At 39.7% G+C, this 12,564-nt stretch overlaps 2 protein-coding genes across 2 annotated transcripts; one reads left to right on the top strand and one right to left on the bottom strand.

Annotated features, from left to right (window-relative positions):
- Nucleotides 1-1,204: 1,204 nt before the first annotated feature.
- On the top strand, nt 1,205-3,010 carry LOC116124007 (pentatricopeptide repeat-containing protein At5g64320, mitochondrial-like). The gene is made up of 2 exons (XM_031409724.1): nt 1,205-1,430; nt 1,467-3,010. The coding sequence occupies exons 1-2, from the start codon at nt 1,284-1,286 to the stop codon at nt 2,814-2,816; spliced, it is 1,497 nt and encodes a 498-aa protein (XP_031265584.1). The 5' UTR covers nt 1,205-1,283; the 3' UTR covers nt 2,817-3,010.
- Nucleotides 3,011-3,041: 31 nt separating this feature from the next.
- On the bottom strand, nt 3,042-5,655 carry LOC116124008 (elongation factor P). Its single transcript, XM_031409725.1, is given in 8 exon segments — nt 3,042-3,398; nt 3,868-3,949; nt 4,124-4,225; nt 4,481-4,558; nt 5,189-5,293; nt 5,380-5,414; nt 5,417-5,446; nt 5,508-5,655. Coding segments are annotated over 8 exon segments (699 nt in total). The 3' UTR covers nt 3,042-3,279.
- Nucleotides 5,656-12,564: the final 6,909 nt, after the last annotated feature.

Below are 12,564 nucleotides of genomic sequence, written 5' to 3'. Positions count from 1 at the left end.
TTGATGGAGATTGTTGTTGCTTATTTATTGTTTGAAACAACTGGGTTACTGCTACTGCAATACTGAGACAGAAGGGTCTTTCCAGCTCCCAAACTCAAGCTCGCTTCTTTAAGCCAAGTACACAGTCAGAGAATAATCATAAAAAGAATTCTTAATCTTTCACCTCACACTTTCACTTGTAGAAGAAGCAAAGCGTATATGAGAATGGCTTTCACTTTACCAAGTGAAAACAAAAACAAAAGCAGCAAGAGCGGCATGGACGAAATAGCAGTTGTTTTGAGGAGGTTTGGAGATGAGCAAAGCGCGTTGTTGGATCAGTTTGAGAGGCTTTCATTTGAAGTGCAGCTTAACAAAGCCATTCTTCGCCGGAGCTTCTCCGAGCCAAGTGTCGGTGGGGCCAAATTGCCAGCACCGTTGCCTCCATCGGACATCGCACCAAAGGCGCAGACACAGGTGGGAGTAAAAGGGCGCCGTCGTGGTGTGTCTGGTTTCGGCAAGGTTTTGAAGAAAATGCTGAAATCGTTTGTTATTAAGAGGGGAAGTAGTAACAAGAATGGAGGAAGAAAGGAAGTGCCGGACCCCAAAAATCCCAAGTATTTGAAGGCCTTCAGTAGATCTCTACGCCTCTGAATAGTTTTTGAAGATCATTATCTGGGCATTCAGATAATTCTCATACTATATTTCCGTACATTTTGTTTTTAGGAATAATGTAATTAATCAAACTATATTTGTATATTTTGATTCATAAATAAGGTTTTTTATTTGGTTTATTAAAAGAATTTAGCTTTTTTTTTATTTTTTTTTTGTTGTGAAAGATGTCCAAACCAGTTTACATGTATCTCGATTAATCTTTTTAGACCCTAAAATTTTCTCAAGGTTTGATGTTACTAACAGGATAAATCTTTTAGTGACCATCTTTATTAATAATCAAAAAGAATTGAACTCGAGATCTCTTGAGTAATATATTCAAGAGTCTATATCGTACGAAATTAATTATTGTAATTATTGCAAGTTTTTTTTTCTTCTTGAGGACGATTAACTTGTTAAAATTATTAATTGAGAATACCCTTTTTAAGGGATGACCGATTGGTCGTACAGTGCATTAAGAAATGAACGTCTTGTCGTCTAACGATATAGCAAACGGACCGCTTATCGCTTATAGCCAGAGGATAAGAAAGCCTCTACTCGACTGATGTTATGAACAAAACAAATGAGCAATTCAGCTCACTCATATTTCCGGAGTCAAATGTTGAAGGGTTTGTACAGAATTGAGTCTGATCAGAATGATGCCTTTTCCATATTCTCCGACTTCACAATCTCTTCAATCTCCTTGGCTTGGCACTTCCTTTGTCTTCACCAACACCTCTGTAAGAAACCAGAACCACAACAAATTTCAGCCAGTCAAGCTTCTTGTCTTTGCAACTGAGTCATTATCTACAGTACAGAAACAATTACGTACCCTCAGTTTTTATAGTTTATGCTCAAACTTTGATAAGCAAAATGGCTTTAGAATCAAAGAAGAACAAGAAAGCTTGGACTTTAAAGAGATTCCTCATGGATTGCAAGCGCAGAAGTTCATGGATGCAATCAAAGATAAAACTGATATCTTTAGTTGCATCAAAAGAGACGGTAGAAACTGGACCATATCCGACTTTAATGATTTGCTTATGGCTTTAGTGACAGCAAATGAGCTAGAAATTGCTTTGAAACTTTACTCTGAAATACCATCTTATGGGTTGGCGCCAGATTCTTGGACATTTTCCATCATGCTGAGGTGTCATTGCAAGAAAAACAATCTGGTTGAAGCAGGACAGGTTCTAAACTACATGGTTGAGAAAGGGTTTTGTCCAAATGTTGCAACTTTCACCATTTTTATAAACTCATTATGCACAAGTGGCAGGTTGCAGAAAGCTTTTGAGGTTTTTGAAGTAATGGGTAGAGTTGGGTGCAAACCTAGTATTCAGACTTATAATTGTTTGATAAAGGGTTTGTGTTATGTGGGAAGGGTGGAGGAAGCATATGAAATGTTGGTGAATATTAAGAAGGGTTTGATAAAACCTGATATTTATTCATACACAATTGTTATGGATGGTTTTTGTAAAGTGGGTAGGTCTAATGAGGCAATGGAGCTGCTTAATGAAGCTGTGGAGAGGGGATTGAAACCAAGTGTGGCCACTTTTAACACTCTTTTTAATGGGTATTGTAAGGAGGGCAGGCCAATGGAGGGTATTAGTGTGTTGAAGCTTATGAAGGAGAGGAATTGTGTTCCTGACTATATTAGTTATAGCACCTTGTTACATGGGCTATTGAGATGGGGAGAAACAAGGGCAGCACTGATTACTTTTAAGCAAATGGTTGATTTTGGGATTGAAGTTGATGAGAGGATGATGAACACTTTGCTTAGAGGTTTATGCATGAAATCATGGGAAGAAAAAGACTTGTTGGAAGATGCCTATCAAGTGTTTGAGAAAATGAATTTCATCATGGACCCTGGTACCTATGGCATGGTAATTAGAGCTCTTTGTGTGGGAAAGAAAACTGATGAGGCTTTGATCCATCTGCAGCATATGGTTAGAATGGGGTATGTTCCCCGGACGATTACCTTTAATAATGTGATTCAAGCATTTTGCCACGAGGGGAAGGTAGACGATGCATTACTGGTCGTGCTTCTCATGAATGAACAGGGCAAGATCCCAAGTAGAACATCCTATGACATTCTGATTAAGAAGCTAAACCAACAGGAAAGATCTTCGGGAGCGTGCATTGTCTATGGTGCTGCATTGAAGCAAGGTGTATTGCCTCATCGGGTGCCCTAAGAATTTGAAGAAAGCTGTTCAGTTCAAGAACTGTATTTATCTGATCGATCAATCAATAAATTAGTTGTCTAATTCTGGGAATTCTTTTGCAGAAGCATTGTGATATTGCTTGGATTTATGCATATACTTCACCAAAGAAACTTTGAATATATGCAATTAATTAGTTATTCCAGCCGAGCTGAGCTAACTTTATCCCAAACTGAAGTAGTATTTCATTTCATTTCATTTCTGAGAACAATACAATTTCTCTGGTCTGGTGCAAAAGCACTATATCCAACGAGAGTTACCAATAAATACACATGGAACAAGTTAAAATATTTAAAACAGGAAACTAAGCTTTGTAACTCTTTCGCTATCTAAGCCTGATGTACATCTCTAGCATCAATGAACATAGAAAATCCTTCTAACTGATAGCAAAGGACAAAAATATTGGTGATGAAAGAAATCTCCAAAAGCTTTAGAATTATGCACGGCTCATGTATTGCCCTGTTCTTGTGTCCACCAATATTTCATCACCTATATTCACAAACAATGGAACATTGACGACAGCTCCAGTATCCAGAGTTGCCGGTTTGGACCCACCTGCCATAAGAATTTGAAATTTCAATAAGCAAACCATTCAAAAAATCATTTTTTTCAAAAGAAATTGCAGCACAGAGAATCCATATTCCCTTTGGTAATATATCACTGAACAAACAATAGGCAAATAACTTTTCCTAATCTTTCATGATGAAAGAAAATGCAGCAAAGCGACTTTATTTCTTCACCAGCAAAATTAACTATTATTTGGTGTTCATCATTTCCACAGCCTGCTGAAACCAATCAAATGCCTGCATTTATCACCCAACTTCATGGAGCTCCTTAATATGATTCTCCATGAAGGGGACTCTATATTTTTAATATGATCCATTTAGCGCATATGTAGCATCCAAGCGGCCACATTTATCTATGTTCATGGCTCCAGCAGTCGCGAATCAATGCAAACGTCATTTACACCAGTAAGATAATCAATCGGGGCTTCAATTTTTTCCAGAGAAGAAAAACATATTACCTTGAGCTGTATCACCTTTAAGGCCAGGATCAACATCAACCACAGTCAGCTTAACCGTGATTGGGAGTTCAAAATCAATAACCTGCAAGCATATCAATAAATAGTCTGTTAAACAGAATCGACAATGGCAGTGCCAAATTACCATGGACTGAACAATGTCACTACCCATCTGAACGTAAGCATATGCATCTGAAATTTAAAGGATGTAAGTATTGACAACTCAATGCAGAAATTAAAAGCAAAACTAAAAGATTACTTTTCCATTCCAAAATAGCAAATTGCAATCCATTCCTTCTTTCAGCCACTTTGTCGTATCCCCAACATCTTTCTCGTTCAGACGAGTTTCTTCAAACGTGTTCTGTGAAAACATGGCATTCCAAATTAGAGAATAAAAAAGTAAAAACATAGTAAAATACAAAATGTCATTGCTTCTTGACTTTAAAAAATTGAATCGTGTTATTGCGTCTGCTATATTCCTTTAAGATGAAATTGATTCCAACTTTCCTGAAACGGATTGCTCACAATAATGCATAAAAATGTGGCAAGTATTGTTTTCCTGAGCAAGAATAGATGGATGTTACAGCAAATTATATAGAATGGATATAAACAATACCAGGTCCATAAAGACAAACTGGACACCATCTTTGTATGTGAATTGCTTGGTTTCCTTGAATACATCTGCCACTTCAATCTGGGAAAAATCACACACACAAAGGCATATAAATATCTCAACAATTTCAATACACAATAAAATGGTAAAAAGAAGCCTGCCCACATCAAAAGATGACAACACTAATGGATTCTCATTTGTCATTTCAAATCTTCATATCACTACATCTCTCCCCTATTTATTATAGAGATAAAAAATTAGGGTGCCCTTGTGCCAGTTAGATGCAATGTAAAATAGTGAGCACTAAGCAGCCTCCAGTAATCATCAAATCTGTATATCTATGACTATGCCGAAACATTCCGACAACACTAGATAAATATTTCTATACATTATACTGAAACATTGTAGCCATATAAGCAATGCACCCAAATGTTTTACCAGTCTTAAACCAACAAAAGAAAACGATAATGACCCAGTTTCTAGTTCCTAGTTATGTAAGTACGATCATGCATCTTACTAAGTGCAGTTTGTATTTCAAGTCTACTAAAATATTGAAGCTTAGAATCAACAAACTTAATACACTTATTCTCTTTCCAAGGCTGTTCTATGTTAAATTATAAAATGCACAAGCAATGCCACAGATATTTTGTTCAGTCAAAATTTTAGCCACTGAACCCAATTGAACTAAAATCTGCAGCTAAAAGAAATTACCGAACTTCCCGCTCGAAAAGTTTTCTCAACAGTGTTTCCCGTAACGTAATTGCGCATCTTGGTCCTCACAAATGCTGCTCCTTTTCCAGGTTTCACATGAAGAAACTCTTCCCAAGACAAACACAAATTTTAACAAGACAATTAAGAATTTACTTGTTCGCAAAAAAAATAAGTAAATAGATAACAATAACCAAAACACGCCAAGGAGCTCCGTCTACTTCAATGTGGTACCCACTTTGATATCGTTACTAGACAAGGCGTAAATCCCTGAATACCAACATAAATTATTTTTCTAAAAAATTAAATGTAAATGCATATGAACAATTGAGAGAGGGATTATAACTGGGTATTTGGAAGAGGGCGCAGAGACAGAATGGAGGGTTAGAGGAAAGGGAAATTAATGATGAACGGCGGAGGAGAGAAGGAGTTGATGAGACATTGAAGGTGGCCGTGGCGGCTCCCGCCATGGTGAGTAAAGATAATATTTGTAAAGAAATGAAAATGAAATGGTTGGGTTCTCAGAAGTCAGAAATTAGAGGGCAGGGCCGTGACTAGAGAAAATTTAGCTGCCCGGTCATCCCAAGTTTGGATTTAAGAAAATGGCCTTGAAATTATTCATCATTTTTTTTTATTAGAGAAGATAACGTGGCATAGTTAGAATTAATTAAACACGTAAAATAGGTTAAAATGAAAAGATTAAAACATATGTGGGTCAAACAGAAATAATAAAGTTTTTAAAATTTGAAATTCGTAAAACAAGCCCCACTAACTATTCACCTCGCTTAATCGAAATTCATCAGTTCAAAAAGCGATTTCTGAACGAAAGGGAGACGCGATTTTTTCCGATCAAACACCTACAAATTGCACCCTAATCAATTTCTGAACCCTAAACCGAATACAGTCGCGATTTTCGGCGGATTAGTCGTGATTTTTGATCGATTTGTTGAACCCTAAAATCGATTTCCTTAACCGTAAACGAAATTTGTGCCATTTTCGGCGTACAGTCTACTTTCCGATCGAAACTGCAAACTTTGACACCAATTCAATCCAAAACCATGAGTGACACTGACAATGAGGAGGGAAGCCAACGCCATTCGAATCCTAGATTCCGGTGGCGCAAGCAGTTCAATGGCTGCTCCGGTGGATCATCTGACCAGTGAGGTGGTCCACAGCAGAGGAGACGCCGACGGCACAAGAACGAGGAGAAGAACCAGCAAACGGGTTGAGACAAGGAGTCAGGCGAGAATTCAGGCCAGGAGGAGTCGTTGAGGATCCAGGCGACGAGGAGGAGGTCGACGAAGATAGGGTACGTAGTTTGGGAATATTGCTTGTATTTTCGCTTAAGCGAATTTGTATCGCTTAAGCGATATTCTGTTTTACTCGTGATCGCAGTCATGATCGCTTAAGCGATAAAAGGATCGCTTAAGCGATCTGAGATCTGGGTAGATGATTCTGCCCAGACCTAAGATCGCTTAAGCGACCAAGAGTTCGCTTAAGCGATCTTAGGTCTGACAGATCACAGATATAATAAGCGATCTGTTGTATCGCTTAAGAGATTCCCAGTTAACTTTTGGTCGCTAAGCGATTTAAAATCGCTTAAGCGATCTTGCAGAGGCAGATTAAAGATCTCTTAAGCGATCCGAGATCGCTTAAGCGATTACAGTGGTTTTGGTTTATTTTTGTTACTGACATTTTATTTATTGATTGTACAGATTGTGCGAACCGTAAATGTAGAGAGTAAAGTTGGAGCCTATAAGTGAGAAGGTACCTACTTCCCTGCAAGGGTGACGGTGAGGTCGAGTTGGGAGGTTTTTGACAGAATAAGGGCCATTTTAACTAGAAGAGGCATGGTGAAAGAGATTTTGGTGACACTTGTTTCGGTCAGTTTTTAAGAATCGGAACAAAGTGGAAAAAGTCATTTTGGGGGCAGGGAGTGCATTACATGTTGATGCACTCAGTAAAATGCAACAAAAAAATGAAAGTGGTTCGTGGTGGAGGAAAGCCATTACGGTTTGGTATGATGGAGTATGCGTTGGTGACGGGCTAGGATGCGGGAAAGCGCCAACTATGGCGGAGGCAGACGCAATAAGGCGAGTGCGGGAGCATAAACTTTTGTAAAAAGGTTTGAAAATGAAAAGTCTATTACAGGAAAAGTTTTAGAGAAGAGCTATATACAGTCGTTTAGTGATGCAGAGAAGATAAAAGTGTGCTTGATATTGTTTTACATTCTATCTTATTGGCTGGTGACTCAACAAAAGCTATTGAGAAAGATTGGTTGTTGTTTGTAAGGACTTGGAGTTCTTTAATTCTTATCCGTGGGGGAGATATCATTTGAGCGAACCATGAAGAGCCTGAAAAAACCAGACATGGTGTTAAAGCATGCCGAATGGGGCGGGAAGGCTAAACCAAGCACGTATAATTTGTTTGGCTCCATGGGCAATGCAGGTAAATATTAAAGCTCTCTGTTATATTTTTTATAATATGTGTGTTGAATAATGACATGGACTGTTTTTTTACAATGTAGGCTTGGATGTACGAGGCATCCCTGTCTCGCTAGGTGGGGGGAGGAGCAACAATTTGAATGTGCAACAGCAATTCCTAGGATGTTGCGGTGGCATGTCGAGAGCTGTAACCATTGGGATTATGGCCAATTAGAGATTGAGATTCAAGCAGCTGGGGTAAGATTGAAGGAAAGCTTTTGAATATGCCGTTGTTTTATTTTGCTTCAATCTGATTGATTTTATTTCTTATTGCAGGGAGTGTCCGTCCCTTTTTGACGCTATGGGGATGAAGCGGAAGAGGACTATGTCACATCTTTCAAAGCAATGGAGGATGAAAGGATGAACAGATAGACCGCCTGATGCGGGACCTAAAAGGGGTCACGCATGCGATGGCAGTTGCAGGGCCATTGCTTGACAGTCGTTGATGTGAGGATAATGAAGCTGGGAGGCCGAGGATGAGGAGGAGGAGGAGAGGGAGGAAGAGGTTCGTATGCAGCAAACCGATACAACAAGTACCGCTTTTCTGAGACATCAGCGTGGGGGAATGAGATTGTTGACCTCATAAACGGCCTGTTTAAGAGTTTTACAACAGCCATTATGCAAGGTTTGACAAGATGGAAGAACAATGAAAAGGGTGGAGGAGAAAGTGGATAAGCTGGGAGAGAAAGTAGGTACAATGGAGGGCGAAGTTGGTACAATGGAGGAGGAAGTTGGTGGAGAATTAAAGGCGGTTGAAGTGCAAACTGGCTTGAAAAGAGAGAGCCGAAAGAGCAAGTTTGTGAAATCGCCTTACATGGTAGTGACACAGGTAACGAAGAAGAAAATGAAGAAACAAATAGAGGAACAACCAGAAATGGAGGAGGTTGAGGAGGTTGGTGGTGGAAGTGGGGCGGTGATAATGGAGGAGGGGGAGGGGGAGGCGAAGGAAGCGGGGATGTAAAAATGGAGGAAAGGGGAGGAAGTGGGGAAGGGAAATTGGACTCAAATGTCGATTGTATAGGCCAATAGAGGAAAAGAAAAAACTCTTTTATGCCTATTACAATGGATCAAGAAGTGATGGCTATATAAAGTGTAAGACATGGGATTATCCCCGGAAATGTTCAGAAGTTGTTGACGATGGGGACGTGGCTTGAGGACTCGGTGAGTTATTTTCACTTAATTTCCTTATTTTGCCTGTGTTTTCCATACTTATCTTGTTGTTTTTATTTGATGCAGCACATTGATGAGATATTGGCACTGATGAGGCTACGACAGACTAGTGATGGTGATGTTGTATCCTGACTGTGCTATCACGATGTGGATTTGGGCAAACGCTTGTTCGGCATATCGCACTTTAATTAAAAATGTCGTTGCTAGTGGTGTAGCAAAAGGACTGAAGCGAAAACGATGACCGCACAACAGTCGGACTGCATCCTGATGATTTTCGGTTTGATGACAGGATTATGCAGTACGTAAGGGGGGATCGGCCCAAATATGGCCACGGTTGGGCCTTTGTTAAAAGAGGGTACTGCATCATCCTCGTCAAACAGATGCACTGGATAGCAGTCGTTGCGCATCTAGAGAGGGGTTTCTGAAGATCCTTGACTGCAACCCAACCATTGTCGAGCAAGTAGTTGGAGGTCGAGTTGGACCCACTGTCCAGGTTGTTCCCGGGCTGTTGCGTGACAACAGGATGTTTGGGCACTTGGGTGACAGGTACTAACCGGAAAGTGGCCAATCAACGCTACCTACCCAATAAATGAGTCAAGGTAAATTTGTTTAAAACTAACTTACATAATACAATGTTCTATAGTTTATTATAATGCTAATGTCTTCTTTTGTAGCGCTGAATGTGGGATATAGCCTGAAATTTATTCAGTTCGACATGACCAACAGCCCGATGGACAGCTTGAATGACGAAACAATGAGAGACTGTCGGGAGCGCTGGGTTGTCGACTGCTTCCATGGGTAGATAGATCCGTTTTGAGTGACCAGAACCCAATCAAAGGGTATGAAGTTGGACGCTGAATTTTGTAGTTTATGTGATGTTGATGTATACTTGGGTTTTTTGTGTGATTGTTTTATTCTAAACCATATAACTTCAGCTGCTGACACTGAGTTTTTGACGTAGTTTATGAAAGATGGAATGGTCAATCTCCACAGAAAGTCAACGAGGCACCATATTAGCCGCCCTTGTAGATATCATCTGATTTGTTGGATGCTAGTGCAGAGCCAGAAAGCATCGGGAAGAATGATGTCGTGGGCATCTTTTCAAGCATGGACTGCCTGATACCATTCACTGTGGATTCTAAACTCTTTGGCATAAAAACTAAATTAAAGGCAGTGTAGAGGAAATTGTAATAATTTACTATGTATGGTGTGATCATTGTAAAGAATGGATATGATATTTGGGATATATTTTTGTTTGTCCATATAAGATAATTCATCAGCAGTTTCAATTTACTATGTATGGTGTGTCCACATAAGATATTTTTGTTTGTCCATATCTTCTTAAACGACTAAGACTTTCCAGAAACGATCGCTTAAGCGACCAAGGTTGGGCAGAAGTCATTTTAGGAAAAAACGCTTAAGCAATTAAATGAGTGCTTAAGCGATCATAGTCTGGGCAGATGTCATTCTGCCTCGGAAAAGATCGTTAAGGACCAGTGTCTTTTAGGAAGAATCGCTTAAGCGATATAAGTGGGTCGTTTAAGCGATCATAGTCTGGGTAGAGTCATTCTGCCTCGGAAAGATGCTTAAGCGATCATAAATCGCTTAAGCGACCATGTGTCTTTTAGGAAGAATCGATTAAGCGATATAAGTAGGGCGCTTAAGCGATCATAGTCTGGGCAGATGTCATTCTGCCTAGGAAAAGATCGAATAAACGCTTAAGCGACCATGTGTCTTTTAGGAAGAATCGCTTAAACGATCATAAATCGCTTAAGCGACCATGTGTCTTTTATGAAGAATCGCTTAAGCGATTAAATGTGTCGCTTAAGCGATATAGTTGGGCAGTTGCATTCTGTCGAAAAAGATCGCTTAAGCGATTCGTTCAGAGCACCTATTCGTTTTACATTTATATTAAACAATAGTTCTTTTACACGTCAGTATGAAACCTATAGGGTTTACGATTCGTTCAGTGCACCTGTCCGTATTATTTATATAAACATATAGTTTTACACGTCAATATGAAACCTATAGGGTTTACGATTCGTTCAGTGCACCGTTCCGTTATTACATTTATTAAACATATAGTTCTTTACACGTCAGTATGAAACCTATAGGGTTTACGATTCGTTCAGTGCACCTGTTCCGTTATTACATTTATATAAACATATAGTTCTTTAACAGTCAGTATGAAACCTATAGGGTTTACGATTCGTTCAGTGCACATGTTCCGTTATTACATTTATATTAAACTATAATTCTTTTACAAGTCAGTATGAAACCTATAGGGTTACGATCGTTCAGTGCACCTGTTTATAGCTATACTAAACATATGGGGTTCGGATTCGTAGTATATTTTTATTTTGTTTGCTTAATATTTAGGAAATATTAGTATATTTTAATTAATTTTCGACCCATTAAGTGAATTAATTTCATAATACCGAAAAGTTTAAAAATTAACAAAAACACCTCCACCCACCCAACTTCCCAGATTCTGGCTACCGCCGTCAGCAACAAACGCCAAAAATGGCCGGTAATGGCCAGTTGTGACCTTTTCCGGCCAGATCCACTGTGGATGTGGCCGGAAAAGGCCACATCTTGCCGTCATGGACTTTCAATTATATGGCCGACTTTGACGGTCAACGACGGCCAAATATGGCCATCGTTGACCGACAACGACGGCATATATTTGGCTGTCGAAGACGGCAAGATCTGGTTTCTCCGTCGTCTACGACCAGTTCTGGCGGATCGTCTGGCTTTTGGCCACATCCGTGGTCGATCTGGCCGGAAAAGGCCATATAGAGGCCCTATCGGCCAGATCCGACCACTGTGCATCGTGAACGCCTTTCCCAGTAAGATTCTGGCTCCGGTGGCCAGAATTGGCACCGTGGGTAGGTGGGGGTGTATCTGTTAAATTTTAAAACTATTTGCAAAGAATCACTTAAGCGATACAATGGATGCGTTAAGCGATCATGTGATTGGCAGAAGCAAATCTGCCCAGGTGATGATCGCTTAAGCGATCCGTGATATCGCTTAAGCGAATCTTGTCTTTTTCCCATGGTCGATTAAGCGATCGTGGATCGCTTAAGCGTAGTGATGGCATGGGGGGCGGCCGGGACCAGGTACCCCTTGGCCCAGGCCAGGCCCAAGCGACCTCATGACACAGGCCCAAGCCGGCCCGAGCCCGCTACGGGATGATAGGCAAAGCCAAGCCTGGCCGACGGGTTTTTTATAACCGTAGGCCCGGCCCAAGCCCCCCTTTTTTAATAATATTTATTTTTAAATATTAATAAATTCAATTTTTTTTTTATATTTTTAATTTGAAATAGTTTTTAATATTAATTGAAGCTATTTTCGCAAATAATTAAGCAATAAGTGAGCAATTAAAACTCCATAATATTTGATTATACTAACTTTCAACTGTACATAATAGTTACGGCAAATTCAATTTTATAAGTTGAACCAAACCCATCTAACTATTTAAAGGCAATTTTAACCTGTTAAACTTCAATATGGGATGAAAATTGAGGTTAGGGTTTGGGAAAAAAGGATATATTATATATATGTGTAGGATAATATTGTAATTAAATATATGTATAAGGGTAAATTAGTAAAATTAATACTAAAATTTTGGGACGGGCTGGGCCTAAAGATATACCCATGCCCGGCCCGTACCCGAGGTCGGGCCTTAAAATCAAGCCCAGGCCCAGGCCCAAGCCCAAGCCCGCC

This window comes from Pistacia vera, unplaced genomic scaffold, assembly GCF_008641045.1.
Source record: "Pistacia vera cultivar Batoury unplaced genomic scaffold, PisVer_v2 Contig147, whole genome shotgun sequence".
Lineage (NCBI taxonomy): Eukaryota > Viridiplantae > Streptophyta > Magnoliopsida > Sapindales > Anacardiaceae > Pistacia > Pistacia vera.
This window is presented reverse-complemented; position numbering and strand designations above follow the sequence as displayed.

Coding starts and splice junctions, on each gene's coding strand:
- LOC116124007 (XM_031409724.1), top strand. CDS start 1,284: ATGATGCCTTTTCCATATTCTCCGACTTCACAATCTCTTCAATCTCCT. Junction 1,431..1,466: donor TTGTCTTTGCAACTGAGTCA/TTATCTACAGTA, acceptor CGTACCCTCAGT/TTTTATAGTTTATGCTCAAA.